General features: G+C 40.9%; 1 protein-coding gene across 1 annotated transcript in view; it reads right to left on the reverse strand.

The window, feature by feature from the left end:
* WIPF3 (WAS/WASL interacting protein family member 3) overlaps positions 1-27,008 on the reverse strand; it is a 37,573-nt gene that overhangs the window by 7,130 nt on the left and 3,435 nt on the right. The window contains exons 2-5 of the mRNA XM_069860210.1: positions 16,917-17,076; positions 3,423-3,555; positions 2,628-2,756; positions 598-1,200 (exon numbers count right to left, since the gene is read on the reverse strand). Of these exons, the coding sequence (XP_069716311.1) occupies positions 598-1,200; positions 2,628-2,756; positions 3,423-3,555; positions 16,917-17,021 (970 nt within the window). The 5' untranslated portion in view covers positions 17,022-17,076. The remainder of the gene's footprint in view (positions 1-597; positions 1,201-2,627; positions 2,757-3,422; positions 3,556-16,916; positions 17,077-27,008) is intronic.

The raw sequence follows: 27,008 nt of genomic DNA on the forward strand, positions 1-27,008 counted from the left end.
AGTGAGTCCAGAGAAGAGCAACAAAGCTGGTGAGGGGGCTGGAGAGCAGGTCTTACGAGGAGCGGCTGAGAGAGTTGGGGGTGTTTAGCCTGGAGAGGAGGAGGCTGAGGGGTGACCTCATTGCTCTAACTACCTGAAAGGAGGTTGTAGAGAGGAGGGTGCTGGCCTCTTCTCCCAAGTGACAGGGGACAGGACAAGAGGGAATGGCCTCAAGCTCCGCCAGGGGAGGTTCAGGCTGGACATCAGGAAAAAATATGTCATGGAAAGGGTCACTGGGCACTGGCAGAGGCTGCCCAGGGAGGTGGTTGAGTCACCTTCCCTGGAGGGGTTTAAAAGACGGGTGGATAAGGTGCTGAGGGGCATACGTTAGTGGCATATAGGAATGGTTGGGCTCGATGATCCAGTGGGTCCTTTCCAACCTAGCAATTCTATGACTCTAAACCGTTGCTTTTAGTGATCAGCACGTCGTTGCCCGACCCCCCCGGTGCTAATCGCAGGCCGTGCAGCCTGCAGGCAGCCCTCTCACACGGCGGGTTTCCCCCTCCCCTCCGCCCCAGAGGGGGCGAACCCTCCCGTCTCCGCGCTGGCCGCTCTCACCTGCCCCTCGGAGGGGTCTCTTCTTCCTGAGCTCGGCGGGCTGCGGGGCGCCGGGGGTGGGGGGCAGCGGCAGGGACTGGATGCCGCCGGGCTGCTTGTGGAACTGCGACAGGAGGTGGGGGGACTTGGGGGGCAGCGGCGGTGGCAGCTCAGCGCCGCCGGGGGCCGGCGAGGGCGGCGAGGGGAGCCTGCTCGGGGCCGGGGGGGGAGGCGGGGGCGGCGGCGGCGGCGGCGTGGGGGGAGGCGGGCGGTCCCTTCCCTCCGACGGCGAAGGAGCGGGGGCCGCGCAGGGGGGCAGGAGGGGCGGGGGAGGGGGAGGAGGAGGGTGCGAAGCGCCTGCTGGAAACTTGGGGAGCTTGTCGGGGTGCGCCGGGGAGGACGTGGAAGAGGAGGAGACCCCCGTGGGAGGGCGCTCCGGGGGCGGGGGGAAGGCGAGGGCGGGTTTGCTGGCGGCGGGGGGCGGCGGGGGCGGTGCGGGTAGGATGGGGCGGCCGGGGCTGGCTCCGGCGGCGGCTCCGAGCCCGGTGGCTCCGTTCCCGGCGATGCTGCTCGGGGGCGCGGGGGTCCTGGTGGCCGCCGAGCGCCCCCCCGGAGGCTTCCCGGCTGGAAAACAGCGACCGGCACGCGTCACATCGGCCTTCCCGCCCCCCCCCCCCCCCCAACTCAGACCCGTGCAAAATGGCGACCCCTTCGCCTTCCCCCCCCGCACCCCCCTTGGTTAGTGAAGCTGTCCCTCCCAAAACGTCTCCTATCCGACAGGTTGCCCTTCAGTGGTGGGTTTTTTGGGAGCTGATGCGTTCCACGGGGCAGGGGGGACCCCTCCTCACCCCTCAGTTTCTGCAGAATGGAGCGGGTTAAGGAGCGGGGGCCGCTCCGCAGGAGCCCAGGAGGGGGAACACGGGCAGCTGGCACACGCCAGCCTGTATCCTCGAACTACTTGCTTAAAATTAATAATAAAATTAAAAAATCACACAAATGTTACATAAGTCTCAATCCCGTGGATAAAAGCCAAGTTCTTATAAGCAGTGGCTCAAAGGCATGCGTTCAGATGCTCCCTTTCCAACAGCGGATGCCCAAAGACTCAACTTTACAGGGTGTATTTCCCTGTGTAAATGTCAAGGGTTTTTCGCGAAGCAAGATGTCAAAAAAAAAAAGGCATCTCGTTCTATATCCACACAGCCTGATAAACACAGCCACAGTTTTACTAATAACTCGAGGTAGGTACTGTAGCTGAAGTAGCCCAGTTGCCAGCGGTGCTGCACGTCTTGGCTTGCCTTCCAGGAAAAAAAACCACGGAGAACTTGGTGGAACCAAGACAGAACCTGGTAGAGCCAAGTTCCGTCTGTCCAAGTTCCATCTGTCCCTGCAAGTGCCTACTTTGCTTTGCTGCCCCAGCACACAAGAGGTCATTGCTATAACTCAGTCACCCGCATTGATGCTGGCACCTCTTAAGGTGGAAGCAGTTGCGAGGGTCCCGCAGATGCCTCCCTCCCATCCCTGTGAAGTGACAAGTGCCCTGTTTTTTCAGGTCAGTAAATTATCTTGCCTGATCAGAGCTGTGCTTTTTAAAATCCAGAGGGCAAATGTCTTAAATGTGTATCTTTAAGTAACACACAGGCCTGTAATACCACAGAAATACATGCTAATGGAGGGAAGGAAACAGGACTTCTTTGCCATTGGTGCTGAGGTTGATAAACTCAGATTTCAATACTCTACTCGAGGCACAATTAAAAATTTTCATTAAACTAACATAAAAAGTCTGTATTAAAACTCTATACAATCTATTCAATCTCTTTTTTTATCCACTGTAGAAATAGCTTATTATTTACAATTTAAGGAATAAGGCTTTTGAGATCTAAAAAAATTATTTCAGGCACATTATTAATTGGGTCCTCCATGGTTGTGTGATGAACTAAGAGTTCAGAAAAAAAAAATCCCAATAAAAATCGATCACTAAAGCTAACCCCAATGTACTTTCATCTCAAATCACAGTTCCCCCAGTTCTTCTTTCATACAAATGAAACCCTTACCTGGCATGTCCCTCTGGCCTGCTGGTCTGAGAACAGGAAAGCCACCAGCAAATAAGCCTCCCAGAGGCTGCTGAGACCCTCCTTTATTAATGGCTGGATTAACTCCATCTCTGTTAGCTCCTTTAGGTTCTGTTAATAATAGTAATCATTAAAAACCAAAAAGTTCACAGGCCACCCTAGGTATATTGGAAAGTAGTTTTAACCTTGACCTCCAGATGCTAAGACTTAGCACCAATAAACACAGGCAAGACCCGACTATTCCCTCTTGAACAGGCTCAGCAAGGGAAGTCACTGTTAATGCAGTAAAATACCACTACCCTCTGACCCTTATCCTGGAGCACAGCTCCCTCTGGTGCTGTTTAATTTCATATCAATGGTGACACCAGTAAGAAGCTGTGTTAGACTACATTATATTTATGCTTCTAGATTTTTTTGGCTATTTTTTGTTCTTTTTATCTAGTAAAGCTAAACTGTTTTGCCAGACCAAACAATTCCTGCTTATCAATTATTTTATTGAGAAACTCTCAAGGATTTAATCATTAATGATTGGAGAAGGGATGCCTGTTAAGGTGACACCCAAGTAACGACTTATGAAGTGTTCTTATAGTTACTCATCACCAAGCTGGATGCAAGTTTAGACAGACTCCTCCCTCCGCATCCTAGAGCTACATGAACATGCAGATCTTTGCTGAACTTCAGACTTGTCATATAGTTTGAAAACTGTCCAGCTGACCTCCACAACTCAGGCTTCAAGCAAAGCTCCCCCAGGGACCTTACTCAGGAGTATGTACTTACTTTCAATTTGTGGTGCGCTGCGGTCATTGATTTGAGTCACTTTTCTTAAGCGAGTTCCCTGCTGGATATCAGCTAAGAGTGCATTTCGTGCTTTTTGGTCTTCCTTTCGCAATTTTGGTATCTCTGAACTTGCCTGTTGACAATAAGAACATCAGATGGGTGGTACAGTCAAAAATAAATGCTTAGAAAGGAGACAGAAGTAAAATGGGATTTAGAGAGGATTTGAAATCAACCATCTTTGGCAGCTGTCATTTCAAAGCCCTTGGGTTGAATCAAGAAGAACAGCATTCAGTTATATTTCAACTGTCATGTTTCCTGCCTCCTATACAGCACAAATCTAATACTTGCTGTGCTAATACCGTTGAAAGGAACTTAGGGGACATGCTTAAATTAAATGTGACCTCTTGCTTGGCCATTTATGGTCTCTGACCCACAAGTCCAGCTGTGACTGCCTCTCTTGCTAGTTCTTTTCTTGCTATTTACAATGAAGATTTTATATGCCACCTTACTAAAAAATACCCCATCTTTCCATTTTGCCTACTGTGCCTGAGGATAAAAGATGGCTAATTGAATGTGATCATTAACTAATTTAGACTGTCTCCCTGTATCGGAGATTTACACTAGTCTGACTAGACTGTCTTTAGAACAACACAATTATATTTTAGTAACTTTTCTAGCTTAACCAAGGCCCATAGATGTACAGTCAGGTTGTAGTTTAAAGTTTTGTAATAGAACCAAAATATATTTCTATTCTTTATTCTTATTTCATCAAGTTTCCTGTAAAAAAAAAAAATCTAATCTTTAAAAAGTTTGGATGTTTCCCTTTCCTGAAGCAGATTTAAGCCAGGGAAGCTGTTATTTTTAAACCTGTCCTGTGGTAAAAAGAGTGGGCTAACCAAGGGGAATCTTCAGGTCAGAGGAGCAATGTGCTGCATGTTTCCACATCCCCTGCAAATTCTCGTAGGCTATCTAACTTCCTAAAGAGGACAAATACCACAGACATTTCCATAGCCCTTAATTTTAGCATTATAGTCAAAATAAAGAAGAACATGGTCACACTTTAAAGCAAAAGAACCAACTTGGTAACAGCATTTTGAAAGCAAAATAGACGCTTGAAAATACTTAACCAGCTGCTAAATTAACAAAAAAAAAAAAAAAAAAGCAAGCTAGATTTGCAGAGCCCCACTAGATGGCCCTCCAGATCGTTGCTAATGCCCACTGCATTCCTGACACCTGATGTAAACACTCAAAATTACCATCTTGTGACTGATACTATAACCATACGTTAATTAAAAGTATTTTAAAATCCCCACTTTGTTACATGGTTTCCTAATTTGAAACAGCACTGCCTGTATTTGTCCTTCAGGACAGGTGTCTCACTGCCCCTTAGGACAGCCCAGAAAGTCTCTCTGTATGAGCAGCATAAGACCACATACCGGTCAGAAGCTATTTCCACTCACATTTTCTATAAGCTGACAATACTTACTGCGAAAAATGGAAATACCATAACTCGAAGAAGGGTGATTCCTCTTCTCATGAAAACTTATTACGAGTATCTTGAATTTCACGTCCCTCTGCTCCCACTAATGGCTCTGCTGTAGCAGGACAACCAGGATCCACAAGGATCCATCCAATCAAGATCTATGTTTAAAATTAGATCCAGCAGCTGTGTTTTTGTTTCTGGGTTCAAGTGTGCACATATTATGCCAGCTGTCCACTTCATCTTCCTGATCTACTTCCCTGAGCAGGTAGGCTATTGGAATATAAAGTCTTGATATCCAAATAGCTAGTAGGCTAAAATACCCTACCTGTGTCAACTTATATCTGCAAGTGACCCATGACCTACTATCACTATAACATGGTTAAGATATTAATTTGGCCACAAACTGTAGTGTAAAACACCATGAACACTACTATGCAGGCCCATAATGCAGTGTAACAAGCTACCCTTCTTTTAGGATAGATCCATTTACTTCAAAACCAACTCAATTCTCTGTCCCAGCTGTTTCTTCTTCCTCCTCATGTACCTAAGAGATACAGTCTTCCATGACCAGCCTGGTGATTGATTAGCTGCTGAGCAGCTTGATAGGGATTCTCTTTTTCCATTACAAAGTCAAGATGGTCGGGGGTGTAGTGTTGCCCGGCTGCACAGCAGTCAGAGCTCCTTCGGATTCTTGTTTTGCTGCCTGCACTCCTAAAGCCAGTGACAATTTGTGTCAAGAATCATTTCACCACGTAAGTATCTCACCCACTCATCTTCTGGTGACCTATGCTTGCAAATTCCCATTTTTATCACATTGCTTTTTGATACACAATCAGAAAGAAACCTTCCTTCCTTTGAGTAAAAAATTAATTTCAGATTTACAGTAAGGCTATGCCTGCAATCCATAGCACAAGAACAGATATTAAACATAGAGGTTGTATAATAAGAGAAAAATAAAACAAGGAACTCTTATGGGTGTCAAATCTTCCATCCCGATCACGTGCATTTCACCATGAAGACAAATGTATTTTCTTTCATAGAGGAAAAATAGCTGCAAGACAAAGGACTTAATTCTTTGGCTACTTTCCACCCTACCTCCCTTCCCCCCCCATCTGCAGGGCAGCCTCGTTTATCTATGAAAGGAGAAACATCTCAATCTTTCAATGAAAATCAGAATGGAAGCCAGAGAAGAATGTGAAGATCTTTTGTTTTATCAGATCCCATAGCTGCCTCAGGTAACACAGAGTGAAATTAAATTCCATTCTTTATTAACATGAATCGTTAAAGGAACAGTGGGTTCGCATTCCTTAATAACCACTAGATTATTCTACTATTTCTAGCATAAAGAATGGACCATTCAATACATACTCAGAAACAGAACGGAACAAACCACACATGCAAATATCCTGACCGTGTCTCCTTAAGCACAGGCTCAGCTATGCCATTCAGTGAGGTACAGGATCAATGTCTGGGCTACCTGACATGTCTCTGCCTGCACAACACACAAACCTTTACAGGGAAATGATGCTGAGGACTCAGGGTCTGTTAATCCAGCAAAGGCTGGCATTTGGCAATTTAATGTAAGACACAGCCAGACAAGCTCTGATTAGAAAGCCACATTTACAGAAGCAGCCAGTGACTGCTGCACACAGCTAAGGGCTGTGGATGGCAGCAAATGATCGATTTCTTGATTTTCAGATCAAGGCTGGATCCTTTCTGACAGAAGCACTAGTCATTGAGCCCCACACCCGGCTAGTTAATGACACTCAATAGACCTTGCAGTGGGGAGGTAGCCAGCGGTTCAGAACAGTTTCTTCCGTATGAGTTCTGTGGAGGTGAATCATTTTGTTTAGCAGAACAACAGTGACATTGTATATATCGAACACACAAAGTTCAGCCCTGAATAATCACAACCTTAACACCATAAACTAGGTTGTATCAGACAAATTAAGATCAGACAGACTTTTTAAAAGAAAACAGACTAAAACCATGGCAATGAACTCCATTTCTGGGTATATTACTGCTGTGATACTTGCATCACCTTGAGAAAATCACTTTACATCTTGCAAGATGGATGGGAGCATTGACCTACCCTCTGGGCTCCTTTGATACTTAAAATATTTAAGGGGTATACGTGCTCAGATACTGAAGTGTTGTAAATGCAGAAGTCAACAGGCTTTTGAAGAAGTTCACAGTCACACTAATTAGAATTCTCATTATTATCTTTTGGATTTTAAGGAGCACCCCTGCACATTGAAAAGGAGAAATCCTCTGGACTCCAGACAGGTAGCTCAGGTCACAGTGGATATATACACTGTCCCATAATTGGGTTGTATTTATTCTGATCTTTAAATATGCTCTTTATTGAATTTGCAAAATACTTCAGGGTAGTATAGATCTTCATGAACATGACAGTTGCAGCAAAAATTTACCTCCAGCCATCTAGACAATCCAGTAGCCACACAGTTGCAGACCTTTGTTTCAGAAGAAACCCATCACCTGATGGGAAAAGAGGATTCAGTACTCCAGTTCTATAATAGGTAGGAACCTTAAGTAAGATAAAATAAAGCATGAGGCCATCCAAAGGCACCACATGCTGTTTTACTTCAGAGAACTTATAGTATTGAGTATTTATACTTCTAACATGTAATGAATTGTATCATGTTTCCCTTTCCTTGTCACTTTTTATAGGAAATATTGAAAATGCTGTGTAGAAAATTTATTTATCTGAACTAGACATAAAAAAAACCTAAACCAAAAAAAATCAAAATACATTTAGTTAATCTCTAACTATCTATTTGGTGAGATGCCAATAAAATGAAAACTCAATCAATCAATTTGTCATTCAGTATTTTATTATTGGCAGAAAAAGTACTCTCTCTTCTGCTGACAATTTTATCTGTTTCTGTGAATCTGATGGCAATCACCCTCCCTCTCACACATGCCCAATTTTTAACCTCTAGACAAAAAGGGAAAAAAAAGGATTCAATGCAAAGATCTAGCACAGATACTGGCAGAAGGCATATGCAGTATTTACTTTAGTAAAGAAGAGTTGGAGGGCATCCCTTAACAAACCCTTGATTCCTTATTTTTCTCTGCCATGCTCAGCCAAACCTGCACAGACGTGAACTGAGGGGCAAGGGATCTTCCCAAATGCAGCATGTAACACCTCAGATTCGGCTTTTAAGGAAGGGGAGAGATGTTGCAGCAAGATAAAGAAAGATGAACAGAAAATACTGACATAAGGAATGCTTGACCACAGAGACACATTCATGAAAACGAGAGTTCCTGGCGCAGTCATGGCCTTCTCAGGCATCTTTCTCACTTCCACAGAACTCAAAACTGGAAGAAACTGTTCTGAACTGCTGGCTGCACCCCCCCCCCACCCCCCCCCTGCAAGATTCAGAGACCAAATTTAAACTAAGAAATGGAAAAGAAAGGGTCTACAAAAATGGCAATGGACAATCAAAAGAAGCACGTAGACCAGAAGACAGGGCCAGACCAGCAACAGGTGTGTAGGCAACGCTGTCAGTCACGTGAAAAGGCCAAGTCTAGCCAAAGAAACTGTGCATCAAAAGCAAGAGACAGCTGAAACAGCAAAACCTTAATTCAAGGATCTGCAAAGCACCAAGGAAGAGCCCGTGACTGGAAATATATCACACACACCACCAACCACCCACAGGCTTATTCCTGCATTAACAATAACTGGAATTCTGGTGCAGACAAACATGGGTTTTTCAGGAAAGAGGAAAATAAAGGTGAAACTAGCTGTCTAACACTGCAAGCGTGTCATGCCGGAGATGGCTAAGGCTATTGAGAGGAAAACACAGCTTGTCTGGGGTTGGTAAATCGTCTGAGGAAGGATGATGAGTGTCCTCACTGCCCAGATGGCACAGCAAGGCTCTCCAAGTAGCAGAGCACAGGGGGGGAGATGATGACTGGGTCCTCATCCAGCTCCTGCTCCTTTGAAGGAAAGCCAGGCACAGAGCTGGTGCTCACAACAGTCTTGAAGGGCACAGAGTAAGGGGCCATAAAGGGCAATGTCTTTGTAAAATACCCTTCTGAGAACACTGATGATTAAAAGGAGTGGACAAAGAACACTTGAGATCTGCTTGCAAGCAACTTGGTCCATAACTTCCTTCCACTTAACCACAAACTACTGACCACAAATGTTCCATAGGGAGAACCCTGTAAGTAGAAGGACTAATGTATTTAAATTAATTCAACTCTTGAAAGGCCGCATCCCTTTCAAAAACAGAACTGGAAGGAAAAATTATTGACAATGAGATGCCAGAACATTCAAACAAACTTATGATGTTATAACATTTTATTAAAAGAACAGGGGTTTCTGGAACAAGGTAGGATGTGGAAGATGACATAAATCTCAGTGTAAACTAGCCAGCGTGTCTTCCTTGCCATAGCACAGGATTATAAAAGTCATCTATGCATTTGTAGCCCACTGTTAAATCCGAAACACCAGGGGAACTTATTTTGCCCAGATCAATCCACCTTTACTAGATTAGAGTTATGCCAAGAATTCACAATTTTATGTTTCCAGCAGAAGCAGTTTGCCCAGCAGGCAAGAGCATTGCTTTTACAAAGAATTCTCAAACTGGCAGCTAAAGTCTCCCCCAGGAATGTGCCAAGAAATGCAATTGCAACAGAACACAGAAACTTATTAAAATAATAAAATAAAACCAGTTTCCAGCAAGTCACAAACAGAACTACAATACAGAAAATCATTATCATCCTTCTTGCATTTCCTTTAAATATGTATCAGATGTGGTTTCACTCATGCACTGTCAAATGCAAAATAAAATAAGTTAATCCCCCTTCCACCTTAAGGAAAAATCCAATAAGTCTCAACAACAAAGCATGTGACTTCCTTTATTTTCAGTATTTTAAGTTGTTCATTTATAAAGAAGCTGACAAGATCTGGTACATGCGAGTTTTTGTTCATCTATTCACAATAGAGACCCGACCTCTGATCTAAAGCTTTTTAATTATGGGAAACCTCGCCGTGGTGCAAGGCTCCTCCAGCACAGACAATTGCAAGATCAGCGCTGCTTCTTGTGTTTCTGCTGTGTAGCATCGGATGAAACTAATTAATTCTTGGCACTTGGTCTACCTGGGTAAACACAGCAATCTCTCAGACTTGTAGCAAGCTGAGCTTCAAACACTTCCAATGCGAAGGGTCACTTGCCAGCCAGCATTTTTTTTGAGGGAACTCATATGAGGGGACCTGCCAAATAGCTTCTTGGCAGCTAACGAAGTCATTGTTTTGAGAGAATGACAGGACCAGTGTTTCATGATTCCATCTACACCCAGCTCAATAATGATTAACCATGATCTCAGTCTCCATTGCTCTAAGTTCTGCAATCTGAACCTGCCGGGTTGAAAAGGTCATCGAGCCATGTGTGTACTTAGATAGGCTGCATCTACACCAGCCTTTTTCCTTAGCTTCTAGCAAGGGAAGTACTGTGCAGAAGTCGTTACAGATCTCTTTCCAGTGCTTTAGTCACTGCCTAGTCCTGGCATTAGTCCCAAATAATGAGGCGTTTCAGTGTTAGCAGAGACGGTGCATGCCCTGCGCTAGCACCTACCTGCTTGCAGTGCACCAGCAGACACGATAGGGAACAAAAGTACAAAAGCAGCATAGGAGGAGTTACCCTCTTCTACATCTACATTCCAGTGCTCATGACAAACAGCACCAGAAATCAGCACCACTGCAATCAGTAAAAACCACTTCATGTTATGTTAGCACCACTCCACCAGACAATGTAAAAACTTGAATACTTAGAAGTTCAATTGCTCCTGCTACAAATGGAGCAGTGGGCTCGTTTACAGGAGTGTACTTAAAGTTTTCCAGTGTGGGTTGCTAAATTTCTGTTTCTGGATGAAAAATGTAACAGAATCAATATGATGATTTATACCCTCTAAGCCATTTAGCTTTCTGTGGGTATTTAACTTACTGACACCCACATTTTAAACGTAATTTCTGGCTGTTCTTTCATTAAAGAAAATATATAGTAACAGAAACCACCAAAATGGAGGCAATATAAAATCAAACCTACTCTATAGGTGTTTCCCAGCAGTTCAGAGAGATCACAGATCAGATACCAAAAATACCCCAAGGCTGGCTTCAGAAATAATTTTGAACTTCACCTACTGATTTCTAAATTTTTAGGATTCAAATTCCCAAGATTTCCTATGCATCGATTAAAACAAAAGTGAAAATTCTTACATAAAGAAGAAAAGCTGAGGCCCTGACGTTGCGATGAAAACGTGAAAGAGCACAAGGATGAAATTACTGCTGTGGGAGCTGATGCCACTACCTCCGTTTATTCTCTCTGTCTAACATCGCAGGGTCCCCAGAATGACAAGGGCTGTTAGGAGCAGTAATAAAATATTCAACGTGTGGCAACCTACATGTATCACAATTTAATCTCACTCTGTTCTAAAGCCATTGGTCCTACCCAGTTACCTGTGTAGAAGCTCCTGATTGGTCTGAAATGCCTTTTAGCATCCATGCGAAATTAAGGTCAGGCCAAGACAAGAGAATGGGGAGAAACTAACAGTTCTTGCAATGTCACCTTCCAGACATGCAGAGAAGTCCAACCCAAGTATTGGGTATTGCTATAGCTCTGGGTTATCTTTTAATTAAAAGGCTACAAGTTTAATATTAATTGACAGAGGGAATTTAATATGTTGCCACTGCATACAATGCAAATAAAGCACTGATTTTTTTTCAGGGCAATATTACCTTGTGATTAGAATGGTAACTTAACCTATTAGCTCTCTGCAGTTAGGCTGCTCCTAGTACCTGAGCCTGATCATTTATAGCCGGTACCTCAGCGACATGCTGCTATTTCAATATATTTATATGGAAAATCATACAGACGAAAAACAGACAGTAAGAATAAGGAAAATGAATTTAAATTATTTCCATTCAGACAACATGTACAACACATGACATTATGAAGAAACCTGCAGAACGGAACTCACCTCCTAACTACATTAAAAGTGGTGACCAAGGAGATCTCAAGTAAAGCATTTAAGAAGATTAGCACATATGAATATATGCAGTATGCGCCCCTGTACCAAATGAAACACACGGAGAAATGTTAACCTAGTATTTAGGAGTTTTTTACATCTTCCCCTCCTTTCATAGCTCCTGCTTACCCTTTCTCTACTTGTTGACTACAAGAGCAGAAGGCTCCAGCAGCAACTCTTACAGATGTCAAACCTATGCAATCCCACATTCTCCTCTACCTGAAAACTGTAAAAAATAAATCACATAGAACACACCATTTTTACTTCAGAATTGCCCCTCACTTCTTTATAAAAACAAACTGGTATGAGACATGATACGTTATTGAAACATAATAAATCAGTCTTCTATATTTTGGCTGGAACAAAGCTTCCTCAAGAATTTCAGCTGCATTTTGCCCAGCCCTTAGCAGTCTCCACGTTGGCCTGTCATCCACAAGATTACCAAGTCCACACTCTCTCTTGCTCCGCTATGTTTTACCTAGCAGCAGTAAATATTATGAGTTAGATCTCCTGACCTAGGGACTTCATGATAGAGTACTAAATATCATCTTACTCACAGCTCGAATAACATTTTAATAAACACATTCCTAAATATTTTGTAATTGGCACTACACATAATTCTGTTCTTTCAGTGTTACACTTGCAGGTCTAGGGGTCTGAATGAAAAATTGAGAAATGACCTTAATTTTTAATTAATTAGCAGGCATGCATGCACATTTATGCATGCACACACTTTTATATGCACATTCTTACATTAAATTTTGTAAGACCAAATCAAAATACACAAATCATCGTCTTCAGCCAAGCTGTTTTACATACGTTGTTTTTCCTCCTTCCAAAGAACAGTAGTGCTAAAAGTCATAGGAACAAAGCCAACTCCCACACAACTTCAGATAAGCATGCAGCTCTATGAATTCCTCGGGAAGGTTGAAGGAAACAGCTCAACAAGGTCTGCACTCTGACAGCTGCATGAAGGAGAGGAAAAAAAACCTCCATCTTCTCAAGGAAAACTATCAGCTGATGTTTTTCTTAACCTTGGAAATCCTACCTCTGTGTAAATTATGCATTTATCACAACATTAAACCATGAGGAATTGCTTTTCTGAGTTTTTTATTACAAAAGCAGAAAATAAGGTCAGAATAACAAACTTGGTAAACACTGACATACGTTTATCTACAACAGAAATTATATTTCTTTTTTCTTTAAATAAGTGTGAGGTATTCATTAAAATTAATCTACATGACAATCTAGCATTTAGCATTATATCAAGTTTCAAATTTCTCTCACTAAATTAAGCATATTCCTTTCTTCTCCTGGTCTCCTAGTTTTCAGTATGCCAATAAGGCAAATAAATGCCTGGTGCAATATTACTAGCTTCAACCACCTGATCCATTGTGATTTGGGGGGTTAATATTTATGCTAAGACTTTGATAATAACAGTTCTAAAGAGAAGCATTTTCTTAAAACTGCACAAACATATGAATCATTAAACAAACATCTTCTCTGAATAAGGCACAACCCAGAAGGGCTGCTACACATCCACACTTCCTTCAATATTAACATTTTAATAGGTGATGACTGATCATAATATTAGGAATTCAGATATACAGTCAAAGGCAGCACAGCAGTGAGCAGCCTGTACTGCAGAGAAAAAGTGAACATGGTTTATCAAAGCAAAATTCTCTCTTGATCGTCTCTTGGGAGGTTAAGCAGAAAAAAAATTTGAATCAGTCTCAGTGCTGGTATCTACCTCTGGAAACATGACAACCAAAACTAACTAGAATGCCTCACATGCAAAGGGACAAAAGAAATATAAGTTGAATTAAAAGAAGGTTTTAAGGAGCAGAAATCTTTAAAGAAAAAAACCCCAAGCAAACAAAGAAACTATGAAAAACTCACCCTATCATGCAGATTTGCCTATAAAATTGAAAGAGGTTTAGGATCGACATCCTAATTCCTCCTTTGTAAGTTATGCTGGAGAGGAAAAGGGAAAGAGAAACTATCAGAATTCTGTAAATCACTGCCAGAAAATGTGTTGGGGCAGAGCTTTCTTCTGCCCACTCATCCCTCTCATCTTTATCTCTGACCCCCAGAAGGCAGGCATTTGAAGACATGCTTAATTAATCCAATTAGCTATATTCACATTTTGACTCAGCCACCTACATCTGCTATTGCAGATATCCTATCATCCCCTTCTGAACAATCTACTTTGTTTTCTTTTAAGTATGCTCTAACAGCTGTTCTGCTGCTGGGCACAGGTGGCTCCTTGCATGTCTTAAATACCATCTCCAAATCACTTTGGTATTGCCTTACAACAACTATTGTGAACAGAATTCAGTATGAGTACTTCCACAATATCTGCAAGTCCAAAATCTTTGAAAACAGCAGGAAAGAACCTAACTTTCTTCTGCCTTAGGAGGGAGTTAACAGTACGAAAAAGCTGAGTGCCAACAATGATTAGGGTTTCAATGAAGTAAGGACTGCAAAACCATTTGGGACTATGGCTCATGATATTCACTAAGAAAATGTGCAGGAAAAAGAAAGTTAATGTGACTGCTTCTCCTAAAAATCTCTTAATAACAAAAACAAGAGGAAAGCACAGCTATTATCCGTATAATTAGAAAAAAACAGTGTATGGTATCCATGTAATGGCATCAAGAAAAATGACAGGATTATAAAACCACAACCTATGCACAGACAATTAACTTTTAATAAATCAAGTAAGTTAAACAAGTGGCTTGCCTGCATATCAACAGCAAAATTAAAGCTTAACCTTTAATTGCTAACACGTAAATGTTACTCTGGTTTAATTATGTCAGTATAATAAAAATCACAGTGCTGTTTACTTGGGAACGTTTCCAGCTGTTGGCCAAATAAAACTTATTTGTTTTGAAGGTTTTCCTTAAAGCTACGTGCCTGGTAGAAGATTTTTCTTCTTCCATCTTCCAACTGTAGATTTAGCAGCTGTAACAACAGCTGGGCAGCTTAGCAGCTGTAAAAGACAGATGCCAAGTAAAAGAAAATTTGGTCTGTGGCAAGTTTTCATGGATTCCCTCATCAGAAGATTTTACTCTGCAGCTAGGCACCAGCTGGAGAGCTGACTCTTGCTCTTTCATACTGTACTTTTGCTGAACTCACCAGGCAGACTACAGATCCTATTAAAGTTAGCCCTCACATTCAGTTTTGACAGAGAAAAATCCTTTTGCTATTACAGCAAAAAGAATATTTTGCTACATTATTTTACTAATTATTTATGTAGGTTCATGTGTCAACACTTATTAAAAGGAAGGCTTTACTATCAGACATTAATTGGAGATACATTTAGTTTGTATTTTATCACCAGGATAAAACTGACAGTAAATTCTGCATGTCTTACTACAGAAGATCACGTTAGTAACGGAATGATCTAACTAAAATATGGAAATACAGTAAAAGGCTTCTTTTATCAAACTGCTACCATAGGAGTGGGTTTAGTCATCAGAAAAGGAGTGGAAACAAAAAAACCAATCTTGTTCATACTGGTCCTTAGGGGTCCTCTCACCTTTCTCAAGTCTTTTACAACTGGCATATATTAGAGAAGGCTAAAAATATCTAGATATTACTGAGATGAATTTATTAGGATAAGAACACTTGTAGCTGCGGTTGCCTTTAATTGCAGTTGTGGGCATTAAGTTGTTCACAATATTCAGCCCACTTATTTCAGCATCTAACTTTACATTGTGTACCAACCCAGAGGAGCTGCTAATTGAAAACACTGCTCATGGTGCACAAAGTTAAAATACAACGATGAAAGGAATCAAGCACTGCTGATTTCATGTACTGTCTTTGTCTTCCCTTTCATCTCCACAATTCATGGAGAGTTTTACAAAATGGTTTCCCTTCAAAATAGCAGAGAGAGACATGCAAGGAATGCAAGAACATTATCAAACAATATTAACAGACCTTCGCAGGAACCAAGTAGGCAAAGATGCTGAAGAGTGCAAGGGAGAAATTAAGTTCTTAAAAATATATATATTTATTTATATATGTATATATATAACTTGAAGTACACTTGAAGTACAACATACAGTTTTGATACAGGGACTAACATACATTACAGCAGTTACAGCAGTGAAAGAAAAATACATGGAAAAAAGTAAGGAGAGATTTTATGTGTTGGACACAATCATGACAGGTTTCATTATTTCAAAACCAGTCTAAGAATTTCAGTGCAGAAAGAGGCTATGAACAAATGACTGCAGAATAGAAGGAATGACTTACACATTTTACCACAGGTACAGTAATTGATTATGAAGGCATGAAAATGTAATACCCTGAAACGCTGCTCAGACCAGCCTTCTCTTACTGCAAATGTGCTGGCAGGCCACATGTTCTACTTCATAACACAGAGCAATGATCCATTACAAGTGATAATTGTTCCTGCACATGTATAAAAGCATATTGTGCTGTATCCCCAGGAAGACAGCACGGGCTAGAAAGAGCAACACCTAGAGCTGAACACTGTGAGTCTTAATAGAAGCTGAAAGAAAGGGGATGAAGAAATTAACACTTACCACTTGCACATCACCAATACAAAAATGAGTTCCCTGGGGCTGGAGAAGTATTCACAGATGTTAAATTCTCACCACATATACTCTAATGCAATCATCTCCAAATATTTTGATCCCATACACCTAGCGGTAAAAAATTTTTGAGCACGCACCCCAATATACATTTATTTATTTATTTAAAAATTATACACATGTATGATTGAAGTTCTAATACTTTTTTCCTGCACCCCAATAGATTGTATCATGCACCCCACTTTGGAGACCACAGCTTTAATGAGCAGAAGAATACAAGCCAGCAAACAGGCATCTGCACCAGATATTTGCAAAGAATATCCACATCAGAATTCTAGGGGGTCTGGGATGTCTACAACTAAACTTTTGCTAATAGGGTTTAAAAGCCAATCTTACCAGAGGTGGTGGTGGAGGGGGTCCTCCAGAAGGTGGTGGAGGGGGTCCTCCAGAAGGTGGTGGAGGGGGTGGAGGAGGAGGTGGTGGCGGTGGTGGCACAGGCATCCGTTAAGCTTTCTAGCTTCGCGTAGTTATGAAAAATATAACCAAAGTCTAAGTCCTTGAGGAGAAGGAAGGGAGGAGAAAGAAAAGTGGGAAAAATAAAGATTAAAAAAAAATATGTTTTTTATAAACTGTAAGCTGAAGATCAGCCAGATTTCTCGCTCTCAGCAGACTGAGGACTTTTATACTACACTGCTCCCAAAACTACAGTACGAACAGCCTCATTATAGTTCTCTGATGACAACATTCGTCTAAAGAGCAAGCTCACAGGTCTGGACAAGTGCCATGAAAACCAAATGCATAGATGCCAGCCTGTCCTCAATCTAGCCCATAGCCCTGAAACGCAGTTCTGCAGAGAACAAATCACAGTCAACCACATGTAGACACTCCTGCAGGGACAAAAACTCTGTTGACTTTAAGCCAGAGTTTTGCTGCGCAAAGGATAGAGCAAGGAACTATATAAGGTTCACTGGACTTGCTGCAATGTTAAAAAAAAAAAAAAAGACAGGAGTGAATAATAAATGAAATAATTCTACAAATTAAAGTTGCATTCAATGTAACTCTGTTCCCAAATGACAGCATATAAGGGTGAGCAGTTCAAGTGTTAATGTCACATGTGTTTTCTTGCCATGTTTAGTTGTTAACTTTTCACACTTATTTAGTAATACACAGATTGAAGACACGTATCTTTCAGCAGATGTTGTACGTTGTTGGCTTTTATTTTGAATCTCCTGTAGAACGATGGGACATCGCTCACGGATTTTCATCTCTAACCCAGCCCCCAACATGACTGCATCCCCTCTCAGTCAGAAGTCATCTTTAAAGTTAACAAGCAACTCCTCTATTTAATCAGTAAAACTGCAAATGGAAGTACTAGACAGTACCAATGAGAGCCTTCTGCAAGCCATATTTGATAACTTCTTTAATTTTGATAGTGACTCTTGGATAAATGTTCCAAACATGGTTTTCACACCTAGTTTTCTATTCATCATGTCATGATCGTCTTCTGAGACTCTTCAAAACATCATGCAAAACAGTGTCAAAATCCTTACAATAATGCAAAACACAGTATCCACTATTTCTTTCCTTTCTGTGAAGCTTTATCTTAGCAGGAAATTACATTGATTTGACACATTTGTTCTTTATACATCTCTGTAGATCATAATTTGTTTCCCTGTCCCCTCCAAGCATGTAGAAACTTGTTCCTCTTTGATGTTTTTCTAGAAATTTATGTTAAGTTGTGAGAACTACAATTCCCAGGTGCTACTTCTCTCATCCTTCCCTTCTTTCTTAGAAGCAGGCTCTCTGTTTATGCGTTTCCAGCTGCCTGAAACCTTTTGGTCAAGTAGTTTAAGAAACACTTGCATAAACAGGAGAAATGAGGTTGTTCAGTCTGGAGAGCTTCAGCAGAGGACAGGATAGAGATGAGGTAAGTTACAATCTTTAGGGGAATAATTGGCTGTTTCATTAGAGAGGGATAGATTAGAAGAGGCAACGAAGTTAAAAGCTACAGGTAGCCTTGTCCACTTCCTAGCAAGTGTACGTGAACAATATCCAGATAATACCTGAGTACTTTCCCTCTGCTACAACTTGTAGCAGAGTTTATGGGTGATCAATCAAAAATTAACTACACAGAGCCTCTGCAACATTTGCTTTCTCCCTTGAGAGATTGCTATGCAAAGGACTAGGATATCAAAACACTCTGAAACTGTAATGGAATTGGTTACAATCACTTCAATAATGGCTTCATGAAGCTTTCCAAGAAGTTTGGCGTTGCAGTATCTCTGCTATTCTACTCTCATTGTTCCCCTGTGTGAAAATTTTATCAGAAGATATCTCTTTTCCTAGATTAAGTCATTCAAAAACAGGGACATACGGAGAATGAGTCTTCCCTGCTAATAATGTTTCAGGTTAGTATCTTCCCACCCTGCAATACAGGCCTTTTGTCTTCATTAAGGATTTAGACTGGGAAATATGCTCTTAGTCAAATTAGAAAAAAAACACAACCCACGCTTCTGTGGCAGACCATGTGCATGGCAGCAGGAGGTAAAGCACACTGGAGGCGAGCAGCAGTGGGAGAAAGGAAACGGGAAACAGATTTTGGTATTTAGAAGTCAATCTTGTATCTGAAATGCTATCTGCCTCTCCCACCAGTTCTGGCCCCAGCACCCGTTCCTCCAAGTGATGAAGCCTAAGTTCCAAGACCAGAAACTCTCTGGCCATCTACAATCCAAAAACGCAGTGCACGGGAAGTGTTCGCTGCACCATGTATCCCACTCTTCTACCCTGAATCCAGGACATCCCTCCACAGGAGAAGAACACATTTCAGGAACTATAAACCACAGCCCTTGAATGAAATATCAGAGATGCCTTATAGCTTGCTTATCATGCCATATTGAATCCTCTACAAATTAACTGTCTTCCAGAAAATTCTGCATATGTGCCTTCCTTTGTCTGTTATCAAAATTCAAAGGCTCAGTGTCATGACCTTGGCATGCTTTTGTGCACACAAATTCATATGTTTTTTACCTACACAATGAAGAAACATTTCTATTTGTCAAGCGAGCTTTGAAAGAAGCAGTGCTGTCATTCACAGAAGCTGGCATTGATAGCAAAGACAGATTGTAGGTAGATAAAGGTAGGCATCTTCAAACTAACAAAACAAAAAAGAAATTGGCTTATAAAATTTAGTCATAACTGCATGATCTACACATTTTAATATGTAGAACTGGGCACGAGAAACTCTTTTGCATCACTGAATCTAACTCACTTACGTGGTTTGTATTTAAGTAAAATTATGGAGAACATGGCAACACTTTCAATAAATCAACACGTGTTATTTTAAGGCCTCTACTCCTTGGTTAAAGGCTGTATTTCATTTGTGTCTCCCCCCCTCATCAAGCTGCTAGTCAAAATCTGGTTGGCAATTTCAGACAATAGGTTCAGAACATGCCAGGGTTATGGATTTGCAGAAAATAAGCTAAATAAATTCTGAATTGAAAATAAAAAAAAAGTAACATGTTGATCAGTTCTAGTGTCTGTTAAGAGCCAGACAAGAGGAAAATGCCACAAAGGGTCCTCAAGGCACATGTGCCCTTTCTCCTCTCCTCATTTCTAATTAGAAGAGAGGGCTCTGAACTATCCCTGAGGGACAGAAATAAAAAGATGCAGTTTAAAAGTTGGCAATAGGTGGAGGAGAGAAAGCCGTACATTTAACCTCAGTTTCCTCAGGGAAAAAATAAAGTAAATCTTCCATTGACTTCTACATCGCAAAACAGAATCGGGTCCAACAACTGCAGAACTTACTGCAAAAAAAGGAAACCCCTCAACCCTGCTGTTTCTAGTCCACCTCCCTACCAAAGCAAGGTTGTACATTTTTTTTAGCGCTTTCTGAAGTCTAATTTTAGGTGTCCCAAATAATGTGGCTTGTATCATTTCCCTTGGGAAGCTCTTTCACAGTCAAATAACTCTCATAGTTCAGATTGCCTGACACTCAGCCTAATTTCTCTTTCTGTTAATTTGATCCCATTTGCACTCCACTGCAGATGACTCCTTGTACCAAGCAAAATAATTTCACAAAGCTGATGCTGAGGGGTAGGTGAAATATAAGAATTACAATTCAGAAATACATTTACAAGGACTAATTATACTTTTTGAGCTGTTTTATTTCTTACAAGTAGTCCCATCAGTCAGTGAATATTATTACTGTTCCTCAGTCTCAAAACAATAAGTCTTTTTTTGTCCTCTTGGTATGGGTAATTCCAAGACTGGTAATTTCAGGTGTCACAGCCTGTTCCTTATTGCTTCTCACAGTGCTCTCTTGAATAGCAGCTGGGGTTAAGTAAGAACAGCAAGTACAGTCCTCAATATAGAACTCAAGCTCCAAATTTCTGGAGGCCCAAATAAGGACTTTCATTTTGACATGTCAGACAAGACAGTAGATGCAGATGTTTCTTCTTCATGAACAGCTCTCAGCCCTGTGCTGAATTCACCTGTGGAAAACTCCATGCATCTGCCTAAACTTTTATGTAGATTTGGTCTCACCTTGCCCAGCTACCAGATGCACACGAACTCTGATCTGAAAGCTTCCCGAAGGTCTCCTTCTCAAGTGTCACTGCCACAGCACTGGGCTCACATTAAAACAATGTCCTGCTGGGATCACAGAGCTCACACCAAGAAGCAACGTGGGCTTTGGATAGCAGCTGACAGGTCTCCTGCCACGCTGATGCTCAGCAGAACCACAACAGGTCTGTCTGCAAGGGCTAAGCTACCCTTACCTATCCTGGAATCACAGAACCATAGAATTACCAGGTTGGAAGAGACCCACCGGATCATCGAGTCCAACCATTCCTATCACTCACTAAACAATGCCCCTCGGCACCTCGTCCACCCATGCCTTAAAACACCTCCAGGGAAGGTGACTCAACCCCCATCCTGGGCAGCCTGTTCCAGTGCCCAGTGACCATTTCCATGAAAATTTTTTTCATAATGTCCAGCCTAAACCTCCCCTGGCGGAGCTTGAGGCCATTCCCTCTTGTCCTGTTCCCTGGAAGAGCAAGGCATCAAACAGCTGTGCCTTCAGTTCAGAACAATGTCTAAAAGGGGAAAGGCAGAGGAAAAGAAATCACAACTATTTAAATGCACATTTATACACAAAATTATTTCTTAACTACTAACATTTATTTTGTTGGGGCTTTTTTTTGTTTTGGTTTTTTTTTCACTTACATGGCTATAGTCATACTCAATAAAATACTCAATAAAATATAACAGCACAGCTGGAATCGAAAATGCAAACCTTTTAATCAATTTGGAGAAAGAACAGTAAAATAACTGATTCATTAGTAATGGATTTACAATCATTGCAACCGTGCACTGAGGTAGTTGATTCAGCTATGGGGAAATGTACAAATTTGTCTTGCTTCAGAGTGAAGGCTGGGGTAGATATTTCACAGGTGTGCAGTAAATCTCATCTAAAATATTGGTTTCCTTTCTTGATTAACAATGGGAGAAAAAAAAAAGTAGACCACAAAATCTTTTTTCAACTTTTAATCAGCTTTTATATAATCAAATATGATTTTCCCATTTACAACACTGTTTGGAGTTAGAACTTTTCTGTCTTTATATTTTAACAAAAAACTTACAGAATTTCGAGATTACACAGGAAGAACAGCATCAAAAAGCATCTGCTCAGATTTCCTGATCTGAAAAGAAAACAACAATCCTACTCGTGCCTCCATTTGCTCCTGTCAAACATCACTAAAGAACAGCTGAAATCACTGGGACAAGGACACCATAGACCTTTTTACATACGTAGGGGTAGAGAAGAGAAAAAACAGAAGGTAACAGACGTGTGTTACACAGATCAATTTTTCTTCTGTCACTACCACACAACTGGAAATGACTTGGAAAATGCTTCTGTTTGGAATGAACCAGTTTAGACCTTAAGTACGACAGAACCAAGCTATGTAATCTTTTTAGCACCAGATGCCACATTTCTTTCTGTCATTTTCTGTGTGAATGAATTCTTGTGTTTAGAGAAGAGAGCAAGGAAGAATCAGGGTAAAACCTCCAAATATCCTCATTGTCTCTCTCCCCTCTGCAAAAATAACCCTGTCCACAAAATACTTGACAGTCTCTGCTCGTTTTGGGAGATTTGAGAGCAGTGCAGAAGTGTGAAACTGTTACCATCTTTTACAGCTCATGAGAATTGCAAACACTTGTATACACACCCATCTCATTAGATATATTTTAAGACATTCACATATATATTCCTGCAGCAGGATTGCATACAGCTTCTGAGACAAATTTCTGCTCTGGTTGCCATTTACATCACTGCTACTAAAGGCAGAACCTGTTTTTTCCCATTTCCATTAAAACGTACAAACTTCGAGAGCTGCTCCTCCATTTAATATCTGAAGAAACACTTGAGCAGCGTTTGTCTACAAAAGGTCTGTGGGATTGTCTCACAGCACATTAACAGTATCCTGTATTTAAGCCAAGGAACCAAGCTATATTCTCCTCAGTCTGGACTATTGCCATAAGGCTTGATCCAGCTAAAGGCTGCATCCCCTTTCTGACTCAAAAACAGCACGACTCTTGTTCTTTCAAGAGCCTGATAACACTGCTACAAACTGGCCAGGGCTGACCTAGAGCAGATTGCCAGAATTTGAAGATGTCTTGCTTCCATGTGTGTTGTAGGCAGACATCTCTCCTGGGTTCCCTATGGTGCTGAGGCTAGAAATTAAATTGCCATGTCTTGACAAACCTCCCTTTGGAGGCAAAGCTGCACAGATGATTTCACAGCCCTGCACATGACTATTTCAGGGTGTAGCTTCCCCTGCTCTGTGGGGATCTGCCATAGAAGTCTAATTGCTGTAAGGGAGCAGAATAAGAGAATGTCATCCTCTTTCAAATAAGGAGTAAGAAAAAAGAATGACATCTAAGAGGAAGAAATATATTATGCTGACAGTAGCAGTAACCTGACGTTAGAGTCCAAAGACAAATAAGGTAAGTTAGAAGCAATTTGGACTTGCACAAAGACATAACTTTTCAAAGGGAACAATTTATACAAAGAGGTTCCTTTAACTATATTGTATCATCCACACAAAGACAGACACAGCCTATTTCACTGCCAGATACATAAAACAATGGCAAATTGAATATACAGTCATTAGCGAAGTTAATCATTGGCCTAAGCTAAATAAAGAAAGTGCAGCTCAGTGGAAGTTCAAGGTCACTGCTATACTATATTGTACTCCTCAAGAGTTTCACTGTGAACAGCACTTGAGCTCTCTTAGTAGAAGCAATCTGATGTTTCAAATTAACGCTTGCAAGTTTTGTGGTTTCTTCTGCAGAAAAATGAACCTTATGTTTCCATATGATTATTAATATTTCTTTATATTTATTAATATATTTACTATCATTCACATAATAGAGAGATATACCTGTACACAGAATAGTTTCCACTAAAGAAATTCCTGAAATTGTTTAATCTATTCTCCTCACAGAAGAAAGTTTTGCTTTCCATTTAAGTACCTAGCACCAAAATAGAAACCCCAAACCACTAGCCAATGTAGTATTCAACATCTTGCTTTTTATATTTGCTATACACAGCTCCACAAATGTCTGTTCTTTAAATGCCAATCAAGTGAAAAGAATTTGCAGGCGTGGGCACTAGAAGACTACAGGACATTCAAAATCCATGCCTCAAATAATTCTAAAATTTCCACTTTCAACCACATGATGTTTCATCAGAAATTCCACTTTAAACATTTGCAGCTTTCCACCTTGGAAATACAAACTTAGAGAAACCTGTATGCATGCCATGTCAGGCTGGTATCTACCAGCTTAAGAAATACAGTCTAATATTGTCAATGCAGGAAAATAAAAGTGGCAATCTAACAAGAGCCCTTCCTCCCTACAATACAGTATCCACATCATGCCCCAGCATGGGTTGTGGTCACTCAACGCTGTAAGCAGTATTGTCTTTCATAAGGAATGTAAAATGTGATGGTCAGGTCACCAGCAGGAATAAGTTGCCAGGGAAATCTTCACATGAAATAAAGAAAGGGAAGCCTTGATCCTGGTTTTCAGTGAAGTTGTGATTACTTAATATTCCTTCCACACCTATTTCAAATGGTAAAAAATGCTAGCCCTGATGTCCTGACAAATTAAACTACAACTTCTGAACGTGCTTATGCATTGTCACTTTTGTGCTCTTATCTGTCAATCCTGTTGAAACTGCTGCTCCACTTCAATGACACAGCTGGTAACCTCATCTTAGATATTCTTTACAGCAGAGTAAGGCTTCCATACTTACAAGTAAAAGGTATATAAACCCCTGTGCTATTAAGGAAGCCTTGCAACACTACCATAATATTGTACTTTTAGAGTTTTAACTAATTCAATGTTTTGAAATAAATAAAGCGCACTCCTTAAGTGTCATAGCCGAAACATTTATAAAACTACCCACCAGCGTAAAAGTGTAATTATGCTTATTTGTCAGAAAACTGTTAGCTGTTTTTAAAGACAATGGGCAAAATACCTAGCTCCAAATTTACATCCATTTACTCAAGATGCAGTTTGCAACTTTTAAATCCCTGAAAAAATCCCTGCTGAAAGATGTTTGCAGGCATAGGTCTGAATTGCTAGTAAAACATAGTTCTCAGAAGAAATAATATGAGTTTTATTAAATTGAAGATTCAGCCCTTTGACTTATTAAAGGAGTTCAGTTGCAATTCTTTGTGAAAGTCATTATATTTAGAGAGGACAATGCAATTGACATCAACCTGTACACACAGAATAAGCAATGACAACCAGGAATCCGAAACTAGTCAACTAAACTTGCTGCCTGCTGAAGAAGGAAAATAATACTAAGGATTAACTGGCAATAGGAGATAGGGTTTTTAAAGTTGCATCTATCATAGACACAAAGGAACAAAGTGGGTTTCTACAGTTTTCCTTCTTTGAACGAGTAGATCAGAATCAGCTGCCAGCATCAGCTCCCAAGAATACTTCCAGTGTAGCCAGTACCAGCTTCCAACAAACCAAGCAGGGGAAGATGAGGACTCGCTCATTTCCACTAGCTCTAATGTCAAGATTTATGTTGATTTTGGACTCCACCTTTCACTTTCACCAATCTGGATTTGGCTCTTCCCTCACTTTACTTCCCTCTGTGAAAATTTCTCTCTTTTCTAGGGGTTTACCACTCTATCCATTCCCCATCTCCACTTTCTTCTTGGTCTTGGCACTTTTCAGCATTCACCTTGCCTGTTTCCTGATATAAGGTGAAACAAATGGAGACAATTAATTTAAAAGGTAGATTTGTCTGCCCTGGAGAAAGAAACATTGCACATGATGCAAAAGGAAGCATCTCTACAGATGATACTAGAGGTTCAGCACGGGTTGTTAGTGCCGAGAAAAACAAACGAAATGCAGAATTAGGCCCATGTGGCTCTGCAAAAAAAGAAAATGCGATACTAGGAGATACAATGAGATATATTCTGACTAGAGCTGGTAAGGATTAGTGCCAATGTACAAAGTCTTATATGATAGACTGGATGCAAAACTGACGTTTTTGAGAAAAACAACCATGTGAAACAGTCTGGGCAGATGAAATCAGCTAAGCAACCACAGTGCACACATTCTGCAGCTATATTGGTCTTTGCAGCTCCTGGTACAGCTTGTTCAGAGCAAGCTCAGGTATCCCTACATGGCTCTGCAGCATTTATCCTGCTGCTAAGTCAATGTAAACTCATGATCACTTGATCCAAGAATATTTTGTACAATCCGCTTTTGCATAATTTCCTTGCTACTTAGTCACTTCAAGGCTAAAAAAAGGCTTTCATTCTGCATTAAATGTCCTGTTGGGCCCCACATCTGTCACTCACACAGTACACTGCAGAGATCGTCTCCACCCACTCTGTCAATTTACTAACTCAGGAACTATTCCATCTCTTATTTTTTTATGCTAGATTTTCCTTTGTTTTCAGTAGAAGTGACATCAGTTCTTGAAGGTTAAATTCTGAAACCACTCAGACTGCAGTAACACAAGTACCATCACTAACATGTGTTAAGCTTTTTGCACTCACACAACTGATCAATCCAAGCAACTTTCTGTCCAAATCCTAGGCAGAATTTGACAGATATTCTTTGCAGTCATTCATGCATCCCCAAGAGGAGCAAACACTCCCTCTGAAACTTAGTTACTAAAATAAATCCTGTTTTCCTGATATGTAAGCCTGATTTGCTTTTTCTACTGTTTTCTTTATATGTCTACTCAAGTAACATAGTGAACCTACAGATTTTGTACAGAACAGTGTTATTCCTTTTCTTCTGAACATCCAACAGAAGTGTAACTAACCTCGATAAAAGCCCAAAACTTGTCAGGATGACTTTATATACAGCCAGCAGCACTGGTCTATGTACATTTTTCACTGCATAGAACTATGACAGTTAGGAAAGCAATAACATAATACCTTTCAAACAAGA

Source organism: Phaenicophaeus curvirostris, chromosome 6, assembly GCF_032191515.1.
Source record: "Phaenicophaeus curvirostris isolate KB17595 chromosome 6, BPBGC_Pcur_1.0, whole genome shotgun sequence".
NCBI lineage: Eukaryota > Metazoa > Chordata > Aves > Cuculiformes > Cuculidae > Phaenicophaeus > Phaenicophaeus curvirostris.